The following is a 16890-nucleotide window of genomic DNA, read 5'->3' as shown; positions in this document are numbered from 1 at the left end:
CAGCAGGGGACTGTCGACGCTGGTGGAGGCTCTGTAATGGTGTGGGGCGTGTGCAGTTGGAGTGATATGGGGCCCCAGGTACGTCTAGATACGACTCTGACAGGTGACACGTACGCAAGCATCCTGTCTGGTCACCTGCATCGATTTACGTCCGTTGTGCATTCCGACGGACTTGGGCAGTTCCAGCAGGACATTGCGACACCCCACACCTCCAGAATTGCTACAGAGTGGCTCCAGTACACTCTTCAGAGTTTACACACTACGCTGGCCACCAAACTCCACAGACATAACATTATTGAGCATATCTGGGATGCCTTACAGCGTGCTATTCAGAAGAAATCTCCACCCCCTCGTACTCTTACGGATTTATGGTGTCAATTCCCTCCAGGACTATTTCAGACATTAGTCGAGTCCATCTCACGTCGAGTTGAGGCACTTCTGCATGTGTGCGGGGGGCCCACACGATGTTAGGCGGGTGTACGAGTGTCTTTGTCCCTTCAGTGTATATTATTTACTTTATAGATAGCTATTTCGGCTGTGGAAACGTTTCTTAAAGGAATTTCTTTCGATTTTTTCCTCCATCTGTTCAGCAAGAAACGGTCAGTAATTAATGCTGTGTATCTATGATATACAATTAATACATGCAGTCGAAGTCCGATTTTGATAGCTGATTAAGCGGTGCTGCCAAGTGTGTCTCGTGCTCGTTTAAATCAACACTAAACATTTTTCTCGAAACCCAAGTTGTGGTTGAAAATATAGAGAATTTTTGAACAGTGACTGTTTTAGTATTCAAAGAACTGTGACTGACGCCCGAACAACAGGGACTTACATGCATTGACAATAGAAAATAGTGCATTATTGAGAATGGCTAGCTACTATCCGAAATCTGGATTTGCGTAATGGTTGGTTGGTTGGTTGTTTGGGGGAAGAGACCAAACAGCGAGGTTATCGGTCTCATAGGGTTAGGGAAGGATGGTGAAGGAAGTCGGCCGTGCCCTTTCAAAGGAACCATCCCGGCATTTGCCTCGAGCGATTTAGGAAAATCACGGAAAACCTAAATCAGGATGGCCGGACGCGGGATTGAACCGTCGTCCTTCCGAATGCGAGTCCAGTGTGCTAACCACTGCACCTTTTGCGTAATGAAATCTAAGGGAAAAAAAAGACGACTGATTGTTGCACTCTACAATTTATAAGTCACATAATAGTCGCTGAGTGCACCCACTTTCCGAATGGAAGGTAACCTGACAGTGACTGTTTTCTGCGCTAAGATCATTTGTTGTGGAGAGAGAGAGAGAGAGAGTTGTAGAGGGCGGAATGAGTACGTAATATTTTGAATAGGAACCCATGTCCAAAAACTTAGCGTTTTCGTGCTACAACCGTTTGAAAACATGTTTGATAGGTTCAAATGGCTCTGAGTACTATGGGACTTACCTTCTGAGGTCATCAGTCCCCTAGAACTTAGAACTACTTAAACCTAACTAACCTAAGGACATCACACACATCCATGCCCGAGGCAGATTTCGAACCTGCGACCGTAGCGGCCGCCCGGTTCCAGACTGTAGCGCCTAGAACCGCTCGGCCACTCCGGCCGGCGTTTGTTAGGTATTTATGCAACAGGGTAGTCATGGTGGGGGATGACTACGTCGTATCAGCTGATGTCATTTGACGTCTATCGTACCTCTCTGACCTGGTTCGAACCTCATTCACGTGTCTGTGAGTGTTAGAGCAACATGGTTGAATACACGTTTGCAGAATACACTGATATGATCCTTCTGCACGGCGAAGCTCTCAGTAATGGAAGAGCTGCTCGTCGCCTTTATCAAGTTCGTTCTCCACAACATCCGACCCCATCGCATGTCCTTTTCGCCATAATTACGCAACGCCTTCCAGAAAGGGTACCTTCACAATCAGCAGGCGTGGCTGTGGAGCTCCAAGGAGACGCCGCGCACCCGAATTGGAAGAAGGCGTACTGCATCACGCCGATGAGAACTTGTCAGCGAGTATACGAGCAATTGCTTTAGCTGTGAACGAGTGGAAATGAAAAACAAATGATGTACTGGGTCACCCCCGATCAGTTACTTATAAAAGCGGTCGCATTCTCAACATGTTTTCAAATGGGTGTATCACGATGGTTCAAATGGCTCTGAGCACTATGGGACTTGACATCTATGGTCATCAGTCCCCTAGAACTTAGAACTACTTAAACCTAACTAACCTAAGGACATCACACAACACCCAGCCATCACGAGGCAGAGAAAATCCCTGACTCCGCCGGGAATCGAACCCGGGAACCCGGGCGTGGGAAGCGAGAAAGCTACCGCACGACCACGAGATGCGGGCGGTGTATCACGGAAACGGTAAGTTTCCGAATATAGATTTCAGTTCAAAGTATTATGCATTCACTCACCCTCTACAAGTCGCAGAAGTTATATAGAGTGTGTGTGTGTGTGTGTGTGTGTGTGTGTGTGTGTGTGTGTGTGTGAGAGAGAGAGAGAGAGAGAGAGAGAGAGAGAGAGAGAGAGAGAGAGAGAGAGAGAGAGAGAGAGAGAGAGAGTAAAAAAAAGAAGGGAAGGAGGGGAGAGCAGATTTGTTAAAGGTGATGATTGGTTGATGGGGCGCTCAACTGCGCGGTTATCAGCGCCCGTACAAATTCCCAACCGTTGCTCAGTCCAATCTCGCCACTTTCATGAATGATGATGAAATGATGAGGACAACACAAACACCCAGTCATCTCGAGGCAGGTGAAAATCCCTGATCCCGCCGGGAATCGAACCCGGGACCGCGTGCTCTGGAAGCGAGAACGCGACCGCGAGCTGCGGACACTTGTTAGAGAGATAGGACATTGTGTTAGTATTAGTAGGAGTAACGTTCTGGGGGAAGGGGAAGTGGTTTTGAAAATGATGGATGTGACTAGAATACTTGTCAGGAAGTGGTTTGGGGCAGAACGGGTTGGTATGTCTGGATTTTGGGTACGGGTTATTTGCACGGAAGCCGGGTAGAGTGAGGAAGGACGGGGCTTCTGTGACTTACCAGATAAGCTGAGTAAAACATCCCTGGACGCTATGTTGTTTTATGTTGACAATTGTGTATCCCCAGGCATGTCATTAATGATTTGCAAAAGAACCCAGCCTACCCACAAGAATCTAGATGTATTCCCAGAAACTAAAAGAAGATGAATCACTGTCAAAATAAACAAATAGAATTTACTATCCGCAGTTATTTGAGTAATTTTAGACACTTATTCTTAATGTAATACCTGTTAACAACGAAAAGAGGTGTTCTTCAAGCCATAGCTGAAAAAGATGTAACTACCATACAAATATCAAAATATAGGTTAACTTCGGCCGGCCGGCGTTGCCGTGCGGTTCTAGGCGCTTCAGTTTGGAACCGCGCGACCGCTACGGTCGCAGGTTCGAATCCTGCCTCGGGCATGAATGTGTGTGATGTCCTTAGGTTAGTTAGGTTTAAGTAGTTCAAAGTTCTAGGGGACTGATGACCTCAGATATTGAGTCCCATAGTGCCCAGAGCCATTTGAACTATTTTAGTTACAGTTTGTCATCTACAGACAAACATGTGCATCGTGAGCGAAGTGAAGTAGTATAGCGGTACAATTACCTGGTAAGATTCGCGAATTTCCTCATTCTTAGTTTCATTCGTTTCTTTCTTCCACGATTTCCGGAAGTCAACACCTAAACATCTGAAAACAGAAATACACTGTTCTGAAGCATCATCAGAGCTCAAGAACAAGAAAATTAAGGTAACCACCTAGATAAACCTGAAAATGTGTCCACAGGTCCAGAAATGCGCGGTGTAGTGTAATAAAAGACAAATATAAGTTTTGGTTGGTTGGTTGGGGGAGGGGACCAAACAGCGAGGTCATCGGTCCCATCGGATTAGGAACGATGGGGAAGAAAGTCGGCCGTGTCCTGTCAAAGGAACGTTCTCGGCATTTACCTGAAGCGATTTAGGGAAATCATGGAAAATCTAAATCAGGATGGTCGGACGTGGGTTTGAACCGTCGTTCCCCCGAATACAAGTCCAGTGTGCTAACACTGCGCCGCTCCACTCGGTCAAATATTAGTGACTGAAGGCTCTGTTTAATATACTCCGAAAGTATTCATTACAATTACATGCGCAGCTGCGAAAATCGATAAAATTAAATTAACTACTGAGTTGTTTGCCATGTTCACATTGGTGCTCGAAAAATGTTTTCGTTTTTGTTTTGGTTTTGTGCATCCGATAATTTTCTGGTAAAATAAGATTTTTTCTGTTGTTATTTGACATTGCCAAATCGGAAGATACGTGAACTATTATGTTAAAACATGTAGATAAAAAAATCCTAGTTCAAGATCGCTAAAACTCGCTTATTTGATAACTAGTTTCAGCTTATTGACTAGCCATCTTCAGTGTTAAAGTACAGAAAATTGCACAACAGAAATGAACAATACACAATACATTTTGTATTTAAATTTCCATTCTATGATACGTAGCAATAAAAATTTTATTATTTGATTCCGTGTATACCAGCCACCAGGCATTACATTCCGTCGTAATCTGTTCGGCTGAATCGCTCTTGTTGGCATGTCCATACCGAAATTTTATTGTATTTATTGTGACAAAAGAAAGACACCCAAAGTGCTTTTGGTAGGTGATACACAGCTGTGATCTTACCTAAAGTAGGTCGTTATGGTTACATATAGACTATCACTAGCCATAGGAGTAACTCGCACTGCTAAAAGATCTAGGAATTTGCTCCAAGACGGCGGTCGGAGAACTAATCTCTTATGTAGCATTATTGCTACACGAAAGCGCTATCAGATGGCGCTTCTAGCAAACGAAGTTTTACAGAGTTGAGCCTCTATTATAACTAGTGTCAATAACTGCTTCTCTTATGTGAACCTTCACTCAATATATTCTAGTGTATCCATTGATTATTTTATACTCATGTACTTTGCGATACCATTTGACATTCTTTTTACCTCTGTTATGTGGGTGTCACACTATTACGCTTTTATGCATATAATTTATGCTGAATCTCCATACATGCAGCTACTACCTGTGAGCTACTTCACTATAAGTAATACCGTGTGCCCAGCACTTAGATCTTTAGCTACATTTGGTCTGCATCTTTCTCTATGAGACCTATGACCTCGCAGTTTGGTCCCTTATCTCTCTCCCCCCCACCTCTCTGAAACCAACCAACCAGTCTTTTCTACGGCTTACAACTTCGGTACTTGGCTTTGAACATGTCATTCAAATTGTGCTTTTACACATATGATCAAGTTCTGTACATACATGAACTTAGGTTGTCTGTTAATATATTGGTGTAATGAAAACCACTTATCTCGCTGATTATAATTGGCACCTAGACCTCGAGTTACAGTGAATACTCTCTTTATTATTCAGTATAATGGTTGCTGATTATTGCCACTGTTAATACTTTCCTGTATCTTAAATACTGTACTACTTTCAACTATGACCATTTTATTTCTTGCTTTTTAGTGTTTGTCTGGTTGTTACTGCTTAAGGAATAGCCTATGTTCGGTATAAGGGTTCTACAGATTGTAGAAATGTAACATAGTTAGTTACGTTGCCATTCTGAATATTACTATAGAGGCACGACTCTGTAAAACTTCGTTGGCTGATAGCGCCATCTGACAACGTTTTCGTGTAGTAATAACTCAGCATATGTGGTTAGTTCTCTGACAGCCGTCCTGCAGCTGCTTCCTTGTTAACACATGGCTAGTGATAGACTGTATGCAACCAGGACGACCTACTTTAGGTAAGATCACAGCCGTATATCACCTACCAAAAGCACTTTGTGTGTCTTTATTTTGTCACAATCAATACAAAAAAAAATTTCAGAGTGTACATGACAACAAGAGCGATTCAGCCGAACAGATTATGATGGAATGTACTGCCTGGTGGCTGGTATACACGGAATCAAATAATAAAATTTTTATTGCTATGAATCCTAGAATGGAAGTTTAAATACAAAATGTAGTGTGCTATTGTCCCTTTCAGTTGTGCAGTTCTGCGTGTTTTAGATTTGAAGGCGACTCGTCAGTGATCAAATAAAGGAGTTTTAGCGATCTTTACCTAGGATTTTTATCCACATATTTTAAGATTTTATTGCTGTCTAGTCCAATGGTCGTCAAAAAGCGGTCCTTGGGCTGCTTGCGGCCCGTATCAAGTATCAGAGCCGTCCGTGGTTCTCACAGCGTATTTTATAATGTGCATCTAGCAGAAAACACCCCAATCCATAAACGTCAACGGACTTTAAGAGCAATAATTCCCGCAAACGTGACGTCATTTTGACGTCACACAGAAAATCGACGGCCGCATGATCGGCTATCGACTTACGTTAGCATTCGACACAGGCCTCTCACAAGATTTCATGCGCTCGTACCGGACATTTACAAAAACACGTCATTCTGGGAATTATTTATTATAATTATTGCTATAATAAGATGTCACGTAATGATTTATCGACAGTTAGTGCCTTCATATAAGAGTGCTCCCTTCGGAGTGGGTTGTTATCGTCAGTAATTTACAAAGTAAGCATGAAACACACTTGTTTTATAATTTGCACTATGCCGTTTCAGTGCAACGGAGCATTGAAAATTTATCAGAAACACATCATCATTATCATTATATGTCACTTAATAACACAGACAACACAACAAGTGTCACTTAATAACACAGACGACACAACAAGTGTCACTTACTAACACAGATGACACAACAAGTGTCACTTACTAACACAGATGACACAACAAGTGTCACTTACTAACACAGATGACACAACAAGTGTCACTTACTAACACAGATGACACAACAAGTGTCACTTACTAACACAGATGACACAACAAGTGTCACTTACTAACACAGATGACACAACAAGTGTCACTTACTAACACAGACGACACAACAAGTGTCACTTACTAACACAGACGACACAACAAGTGTCACTTACTAACACAGACGACACAACAAGTGTCACTTAATAACACAGACGACACAACAAGTGTCACTTAATAACACAGACGACACAACAAGTGTCACTTAATAACACAGATAACACAACAAGTGTCACTTAATAACACAGATAACACAACAAGTGTCACTTACTAACACAGATAACACAACAAGTGTCACTTACTAACACAGATGACACAACAAGTGTCACTTACTAACACAGATGACACAACAAGTGTCACTTACTAACACAGACGACACAACAAGTGTCACTTACTAACACAGACGACACAACAAGTGTCACTTACTAACACAGACGACACAACAAGTGTCACTTACTAACACAGACGACACAACAAGTGTCACTTACTAACACAGACGACACAACAAGTGTCACTTACTAACACAGACGACACAACAAGTGTCACTTAATAACGCGTCAAAAATACGAGTCTGCAAGATAGAGTATGATGACGAAGACCGGAGTTAAACATCGCAAGATTAACTGCTAGCATATGAGTAACGTCGTGGTTTCTGGAGTCGAAAGCTGCTTGTTTGCATCTCGTTACATGCAATTTTTTTTCATATTAGCGTTGTTAACACGTTCTGTTACTTTCTTATGAATGTTATACAAATATGTTCTGAAATATTCGATATTATTTACATTCAGTCTGATCTGAGAACAAAGTATGAAATAAATATTTAGCGATTTCCGAGTATGTGGTTTGGCAGTAACCTAAGAGGACACCTTTAACTACTACGACCTAATCGAGGAGCAATAACATTATATTCTTCTTTTTCACAAAGTCAATAGCCGATCATGCGGTCATCGATATCGTGCGTTACGTCAAGATGACGTCATGTCTGTGGGAATTGTTGTGAAGTGAGCATTACCCGTTAAGAGCTTCCTAAGAGAGTAGTTCTCCCGCTCAGTAACCAACAAGTTGCTGTAGAGACAGCAATATATTAAGAAGTGCTTAATTTTAATTTAAGTTGGTGAATTTGGCCGTGAGCTAAGTAAAGCTGGCCGCTGACCTCAGGGACAGAAGGGCAAATAGCGTGGCCAAAGCGGTGTTTAGAGATGAGAGGCAGGGAAAGTTTCATTGTCTGTCTTCCATACCGACAACTGACTGGCTTGCGCGACTTGTACCGATTCTCTGCTACTTCATTAATTTTGACACAGAAGAAACACGGATTCGTCAGTGCGCATTATAGAGACGCTCATGTTCTAAAACGGTACATATTAGTAGCAAGGAATATCAAATTATGAATGCTGTATTGTAAGACAATAAGTTGAAGAAAAAGGGCCGGCCAGGGTGGCCGAGCGGTTCTAGGCGCTACAGTCTGGAACCGCGCGACCGTTACGGTCGCAGGTTCGAATTCTGCCTCGGGCATGGATGTGTGTGATGTCCTTAGGTTAGTTAGGTTTAAGTAGTTCTAAGTTCTAGGGGACTGATGACCTCAGAAGTTAAGTCCCATTGTGCTCAGAGCCATTTTTTAGAAGAAAAGTGACATTCACAAACTTGATAAACATCTGTGGTCGTGTCTCACATTCAATAGTGCATTCGTATATAAGTAGAGTTACTGTTATTAAACTGTTACTTGTCCGCTCACACGGACAACACAGCAAAACTTCGTAAGGCAATTAAAATACTACGGCGTCGCTCAGAGTGGCAGGAATCTGAAACAGAGAACGGTAGTCACGAAGTGTTTCGAATTGTGCCGAATTTTAACAATCGATGTTTGGGGGGCAGGCGACCAATTTATCGCGCCCTTGCTATATCTACCCTATTTTGGCCTCATAACATACTAATTTATGTAGTTAAGCAATTAACAATAAGACTGGTGCATACGCTGCCTGAGGCGACGGCCCAAATATCTATACGGCTCTTGCACAACAGAGCTGACTACCACTGCTGCTATTCTCCTGGTGGTGAGTTGTGAACACGTTACCCAGTGTACAGAACATTCTACGAGGTTTCGGGATTGCAGCTGGATCACGTTGACTTCTTGCCACAATATTTCGGCTGGCAACCGTCTAGTGATATTCAAGTGAGTGTCCGCCTCTAGAAGTCAACACGATCCGGCTGCAATCCCGAAACGTCACAGAATATGTTACCTTAGATGTTTTGCAAATGCAGAGGGATTATCTCCTGTTTCCAAGTTGAATATTTTTTTTTCTTTTGCAGCAAAATGAGAAGTGGTGGTACTTTTTACTGAGCCCGCCGTGTGTTTGTGTGTGTTGGCAGGCGGCCGGCCCATGCGCGAGTGTTCGTGATGGCGGCGCCGCGCACCCGCCCACGGCCGCTCTCCGGCCACTGCCCCCTGCTCATCTTCCTCCTGGTGGCCACGACGGCCGCCACCGGCTCCACTTCCTTCTCCTCCTCCTCCTCCTCCTCCTCCTCCTCCTCCGCCCCCTCCTCGCCCTCTGAGGAGGACTTCGCCTTCGAGCCGGAGGAGGGCGCCCCGCCTCCCGCGCCCGACGGCCCGCTGCGGCGACAGTGGGGAGTTCCCGACCGCCTCGCCGTCGCGGGCCGCCTGCTGCAGATAGACATCCCCGCAGACGCCTTCTCCGGCGCCGTCGACCGATACGACGTGAGTACTGGACAGGGGGCTGCATCGGCGTAACGAAGCGACACTCACTTCACATAGCTCACTTTTCACCCGGCTCGGCTTCACGCGGCCGGCAAGTACCTCTCTTCACGCGGGCGTGTGCTCGCCAAATATGGATCAAGAGATACGTGATCTACAAGCGGCTTAGGCTGCGGTCACAGTGGTACCGAGATCGGTGGATTTTTTCGACAACCGACATCGGTTGAAGATGGCCGATATCGACTAGTCGAACATAGCTAGTGTCACCCGATGTTGGTCGGAAACGGTCAATATCGACCGCGATCAGTCGTAGGTGGTACGTGTCGTCCGACGTCGGTCTGACGTGGCTGGTGTCGGCCTACGTCGGTTGGAGTTGTTCGGTGCCAGCCGACGTCGGTCGGAGGTGGCTGGTGTCGGTCGGAGGTGGCCGGTGTCGGCTGACGTCGATCGGTGTCGGTCGGAGGTGGCCGGTGTCGGTCGGAGGTGGCAGGTGTCGGCCGATGTCGGTCAGAGTTGTTCGGTGCGAGCCGACGTCGGTCGGAGGTGGCTGGTGTCGGTCGGAGGTGGCTGGTGTCGGTCGGAGGTGGCTGGTGTCGGTCGGAGGTGGCTGGTGTCGGTCGGAGGTGGCTGGTGTCGGTCGGAGGTGGCTGGTGTCGGTCGGAGGTGGCTGGTGTCGGTCGGAGGTGGCTGGTGTCGGTCGGAGGTGGCTGGTGTCGGTCGGAGGTGGCTGGTGTCGGTCGGAGGTGGCTGGTGTCGGTCGGAGGTGGCTGGTGTCGGTCGGAGGTGGCTGGTGTCGGTCGGAGGTGGCTGGTGTCGGTCGGAGGTGGCTGGTGTCGGTCGGAGGTGGCTGGTGTCGGTCGGAGGTGGCTGGTGTCGGTCGGAGGTGGCTGGTGTCGGTCGGAGGTGGCTGGTGTCGGTCGGAGGTGGCTGGTGTCGGTCGGAGGTGGCTGGTGTCGGTCGGAGGTGGCTGGTGTCGGTCGGAGGTGGCTGGTGTCGGTCGGAGGTGGCTGGTGTCGGTCGGAGGTGGCTGGTGTGGACTGACGTTTCCAAATAAGTACGACAGTCCGTGAGCACCCACATTGCGGCCGATCTCATCACCCAACTGTACACTTCGGACGACGATCAGTGAAATTCAGATCAGTTTGTTTTCTTCGGTTGAATCGACCGACATTCTCACACATGAAATATGGACTGTGAGGATGAAAATAATCATTGGGATATAGCTGAAATTATAGCTTTATAGGAAATTTCGAGTAGGCAAAATCTTTACCAGAAATTTGAGGCATAATTTGCAAACTTCAAAGTTACTTTGCTCAAGGGAGAAGGATGGACTATCTTACGCCTAAATTTGTTGTAGTAGATCTTCTTGGGTCGTGGTAGATGGGCATTAGCTTTCCACGATTAATAATAATAATAATAATTATTATTATTATTATTGTTAGGCAAAAATATAAATTTTAGAGTAATATACTCTGAAAACCTGACAAGAGGAAAAACATACGCCACATCTGCGAATCACTTCGCATAACAGAATCGCCACCCTAATGGCATAAAACTAATAATTTGTAATAATAATTTGCATACAGCTAATGGCTACCTACAACAGACCAAAAAAGATCCACCAGAGTAACTTTAAGCATAAGATAAGGCACCCTTCTCACTTGAACAAATAATTTTTTGAGGTTATAATTTATGCCTGAAAGTTCCGGTAAAGATTTTGCCTACTTGTGCTTTTCAAGACAGTTGCGATTCCAGTCCATAGACTCAGTTACATCTCTATTATGATATTTTTCATCCTGTGGATGCCACAGACTATTCTGTTGTTAGATTTCCTTGCAATCCATGTTTATTGTGTCTTGCGTCGGCCTAATCGACCGAAAGAAACAGACAGATTCGAATTTCAGAGATTGTCGTCCGAAGTCTGTATTTTTCGGGCGATGAGATTGGCTGCATTGTGGCCACCCACGTATTGGCGTGCTGGTATGAAAAGATCGACAGTGTTCGGTCGTCGGCGGAATCAAGCGGTTGTCGATGCCACTGTGATAGCAGCGGCATTCATTCCATTTTAAACGGGTGAGTTTTTGTCCGAAACAGTCTACTCGTTGTGGGTGCGCGTCATTTGCTTGCGTGTAAATCAGATGACCACCACCTCGAGAGGATATCAATGACGTCAGTGATCAACTGACAGTGTCAGGCGGTGGATTTCTAAAATACAGAGTAGTGTGCTGTAGGCTGTGCATGACTAAAAACAGGAGACCGCTGGTTCTTATGCTAACATAGGAAGTTAACCTATTTTCGCCAACTTACTTCTGTCGTACTAACGGATCTTGTTTCTTCTTAATGTTTATTTTGTTGTTCGCTTTGGTTTCGTGATTAATCGCGAAGGTTCCTCGGTGGCCTGGTTTTTTTTCCCCTACTAGCGTTCTTTCACAAAAGAAATGAAATATTCGAAAGCAAAAAGATATTTGTGTGTTAGAATACCTGAACAAAGAAAAAGCCTACACTGTGCATAAAAAAGAATGTAAATGAAGAAACGTTTTTAATTAAAATCGTTTCAACAGTGAAAAATTCAGTTTTATTTAACAAGCAAAATAATTTTCAATGTTCATTGACACCTAGGAAAAAGATTCAGAGGACAAAATAAGAACATGCGGTTTTCTGTCTTGTAAACATTGTTAGGTATGTTTGTAGGTATATACAGGGTTTGGACAAAAATATGGAAACAATGCGAGAAATGCGTGCTTGAACGTAAATGCAGATGCTACCGATGTCTGCAGGTTGCGTGTTCTGTTTTAACGCAAACGGCTCCTGCGCAATGTCCTCAGTACGTTGCAAGAATCAGTCGTGTTCTGTGTAGATGAGAGTGCATTGTGGTGGAGCTACGTGAATTCGAAAGTGGGCCAATTGTTGGTGCTCTTATGGTCGGTACTTCTGTAACCAAAGGAGCTGGAGTGTTTTATGTTTCAAGAGGCTTCTTATCGAGGATTCCTGCCGCATACAGGGAAAGCAGTAAAACATCATCCGTTTAGTGGAGGTTTAATATCTTTGGCCCGAAAAAAGCATGTTCTTTGAGAATTTTTTTTCTCGGGATGTGTTATAGATATCAATGTCAAATTTGGTCAAAATGTTTATTGATATTTCCTCTTTCCTCGAAGAGCAAAGGCGCAAGTGCCGTCGGAACGAAACAAAATTTCGATGTAGACTTCCACGTACGGTATGTCACAGGTCAGCCGGCTCGTCTGAAATCAAAACTGAGTTGACGTTACCGAAGTATACAAGATTCTTTAGGAGTTGTACCTCGCTTAAGTTATTTGGTCCATAGGAAACAAAATGGCGGCCATTTGAAAAAAAAATAGGGTTTTTTCATCGATTTTTCGACTTCGTCTGCAAAGTAAAAATATTTATAGTTGATGGATCGGAGTAAAAGTGGTACATCGCCTAGACAATTTAGTTAACTTCGTCGGAAACAAAGTATCATGCCAATCTGTTCAGTAGATTTGAAGTTACCATACTGCGCGATGAAAAAAAAGTCATTTCGAGAAAAACGCGTTTGAAGTTTTGACTACATATAAATGCAATACTATGCAACTTACATTCAATCTGCTATTCCGGGTCCATAAACTAGTCCTCCTTCTTCCTCATAGAGGGCGTTCTGCTCGATCTGGGCCATCCTGCGCTGCTCCAGAGCCGCTCGTACGGCCGGTGTCAAGTGGTTTTCGGCCGCTTGAATCCGGTGGTCGTCCGAATGCTTGGCGAAATGCGTCTTCAGAATTGCTGAATACCCTTCGTTGAAGCTGCTCAGTGCCAGGAAAGTCGCAACGTCCACAGTCTTTGCACCAGAATGCAAATGCTTGAGGGCTAACTTCCAAACACACGCGTTCAAACTTTCATTTGAATTTTGTGTGTTTCCTCCCAAGCACCGGTACACTAACTCGTCTTCCGAAAGAAAGAAAAAAATGGTGCGTGGAAAAGGCCGATTTCAGGCAGGTGCATTTTTTTGTTCAACCGCGAATAACAAACATTTCCGTTCCGTATTCGGAAAACCGTTTCAGGGGTGGATTCTAAACACTTTCATGAATCCAAAAATGCAATTTTAAAAAATCGATTTTTTGAACCAAAAGATACTAAACCTCCTCTTAAGTAACAAAACAGACGAAAGTGTCTTTTGAGTGATTGTGACAGACGCTCATTGAAAAGGACTGACGAAAAATAATAGAACGACAGCTGCTATAGTAACTGCAGAACTGATTGTCGCGCTTGCGAACTCTGTCGGCACCAAAACAAAACTGACGAAGCTCCGAAAGCAATAAACTGCAGGTCGAGACGGAATTCTAAACCTTCTCATCAGTGATTCAGAAGCATGCATCAGGTTTAACCTGGTGCCGAAGTCCTGAAACCTGGACTACGAAGCAGTGAAAGAAAGTTATCTGGTTAGATGAGTCTTGCACACTTTTTCCAAATTATGGCCCAGTTTGTCCCAAGCGTAAAACCTGGCAGGGATTCGGTGATGATTGGACAGCGGTATTCCACGCCAGATCGCATTCCTGCGATGGATTATACGACCATTTTGGCTTATCACGTCCATGCCATTGTACACTGTATGCTGTATTCAAAGACGACTCAGCCGCTGTTCACACGGCTCGCATCGTCCAGGACTGGTTTTGTGAGCAGGAGGATGAATGTCGCAACTTCCCTGCCCACCACAGTCGCCAGATCTCACATACTTTGGAGAGGAGGGTGCGTAATCGCTATCCACAGCCATCATAGTTATCTGGACTTGCTCATTATTTTGTCGGAAGAATAGTAAAAGATTCCCTTGAAAACCATAGAGGAACTGTATTTATCCATTCCGAGACGACTAGAAGTTGTTTAAACGCCAACGATTTTCCTACACCGTATTGGACATGGTAATGTGTTGTGTTCTTTGTGTTTCCATATTTTTGTTCACCCCTGTATTTTCTCGACCAAATAAATTTAGATATTTTGAAATCTTTGGACGAAATAGTTCCTATTCTTTCAGTTCTGAAGAGTGTGAAGAATTTACCATAGGGTATTGTCATTAATAAACTCTGTTATCAGTCTTCTTCCTACATTCTTGTTACAACATTTGGATTTTTCATACAAAGTATGGTCCTCATAACCTCACTTTCACTGTTCGGGAACCATACCGCACAGCGGTTTTGGTGTTGACGTTCAAACAAAAACGACCGCCTGTGACAGACGATACTTAGTACAGGAATAAAAAGCCAGGGGCGCTGCAGTAGACTTATTTATCACGAGTAGTCGACTGGGACAAGAAAGTTCGCTAGAGTGAAAGGTGCTTTAGTGTCCATTTAGATGTTCTTTGAAGCGCGCAACAGATCGAACGGGAAACGTCCGTGTGATTTAACACGCCACAAAGAGGACTCACTGCTGCACGCGGAGAGCAAGCTGTCGTGGCTTCGAGAACTAAAAGGAAATCAGCAATTCTTGCCTTCTGAGCGGCCGCTGCCGTTGCAGTGAATAACACGGAAAGAAAGAGACCATTGTAGGTGAAAACAGTGAAGAGTAGATGGTAGGAGGAGGGAAGCTGAACATTTCTTCGAAAATAATTTCTTATGTAGACTGTATCACTTCATGTTGATAGCAGATTTCATCATACGTAAATAAACAGATGTTTTCCACTGAAAATAACAGATTACGCTCATTCAGAAAAGACTTCGTAGCTGCAGATTCAGACACGCTCGGCACTGTCCAGAAAACAAGTGTATGTAAACACTTTCGTATCGAAACTACCGCGATCACCTATCTTTAGTGTCTTTGTCGGGAGTGCTGTTAATGCAGAGTTTTTATTTCTTTTTAGTTTTCCCCACTGCTGATGCGGCGTCTACTTCTTTAACATACAGCAAATTTCGTTTCATGCTGTACTACACTTGCTCCTGTTTTAGTAATCTTATGATCTCACAAAGAAAATGTTTCGGTTCACATACACGTCTACTTTGCGCCAGGTTTCCATACTCGGCCGTCTTTCACCTCTAAATCACTTTGCGCAGTGCGGAAGCTGTGAAATGCGCAGCTGTAAACGTCTTCCCGCTTGAAAGCACACGTGTGGGCGAACGATTCGTCCTTTGTCAGCCAAATGCATGTAATATCGCTTGCACTTTCACACGTCGATGTAGATTTGGCTTCGGTTCCGTGCAACATGCAGCAGCAGGTTGGGGATAGCGAGTTTAGTCGGTAGGTGGAAGTGGTGGTGCAGCAACATTCCAGGAAAAATTCTTGTCGTCAGCACAAAGAATTGAATTTAAACCAAAATCCAATCAAGAGACTGTGCGGCTGGTCCCGGCGGAGGTTCGAGTTCTCCCTCGGGCATGGGTGTGTGTGTTTGTCCTTAGGATAATTTAGGTTAAGTAGTGTGTAAGCTTAGGGACTGATGACCTTAGCATTTCACACACATTTGAACAATCAAGAGAGGAACCCCCAGATAGCCTTACAATTTTATAACCACAATGTATAATAATCCCAATGCACCATCATTGAAAAAAAACGTGCGAAGTACCACCACCTACATCGATGAATAAAGGATTTACAAAATTTTAAGCTGTCTAAAGTCAATTAGCAAGACGAGAATAGAAAGAAAAATTCTTGAGGTCGTAGGTTTATAATATCATCTGCATTCTCTTTAAAGCAACAACAGTATTAAAAATACTCAAATATGGTTTCAGATTCAAGGTGGCAGTTACAAAAAAACTAAATCATAACCACCAAAGTTGTGAGGAAGCACTCTAGCTTGAATGGTGCCCACAAAATACCCAATAGCCAAAATGAGGGCCGTGAAAACAGTAACCAACAGACTAATTACAATCGTTATTGAAACGGCCATCCGGTAGGCCACGCAAGTAAACACAGAATCTCTCACGATCAGTTAGTAATGAATAGGAAGCATTTGTAACAAACACAGTCACCATATAACTTGAAGTTCATCAAACGTCCGTAACCGTTGGCACGCAACAAGTTTCTACAGAGCTAAAATTCCAATACACTTGAAACCCAGGTGAGACCACGCCTCGAAATCATCTGCCGGCTGGGAAATCCGTTGATGGGTCCCACTTGCCACCGGATCGAGGCCCGTACCAAATCGCCGAACTGTGTCCGCTCGGCATAGGTTGTCCACCAGATGTTTACTTGTTGGTCGCTTGACAGGAGTTGAGACGGGCCTGGAAAGCGGCACCGGCGAATCGGGCAACGTAATGCCGTCTCACCAGCTGCTGCCGACTTCAACATTTCTCTGGCCTCGCTTGGTGCTGGCTGTGCCGGAGGTGTTGAACGGGTATTCAAAGC

At 44.4% G+C, this 16890-nt stretch overlaps 1 protein-coding gene across 1 annotated transcript in view; it reads left to right on the top strand.

Annotated features, from left to right (window-relative positions):
* Window positions 1-16890, top strand: part of LOC126262189 (dystroglycan 1) — a 280598-nt gene that overhangs the window by 225991 nt on the left and 37717 nt on the right. Inside the window, exon 3 of the mRNA XM_049958600.1 lies at window positions 9228-9573. Within this exon, the coding sequence (XP_049814557.1) occupies window positions 9228-9573 (346 nt within the window). The remainder of the gene's footprint in view (window positions 1-9227; window positions 9574-16890) is intronic.

This window comes from Schistocerca nitens, chromosome 6 (assembly GCF_023898315.1).
Source record: "Schistocerca nitens isolate TAMUIC-IGC-003100 chromosome 6, iqSchNite1.1, whole genome shotgun sequence".
NCBI lineage: Eukaryota > Metazoa > Arthropoda > Insecta > Orthoptera > Acrididae > Schistocerca > Schistocerca nitens.
This window is presented reverse-complemented; position numbering and strand designations above follow the sequence as displayed.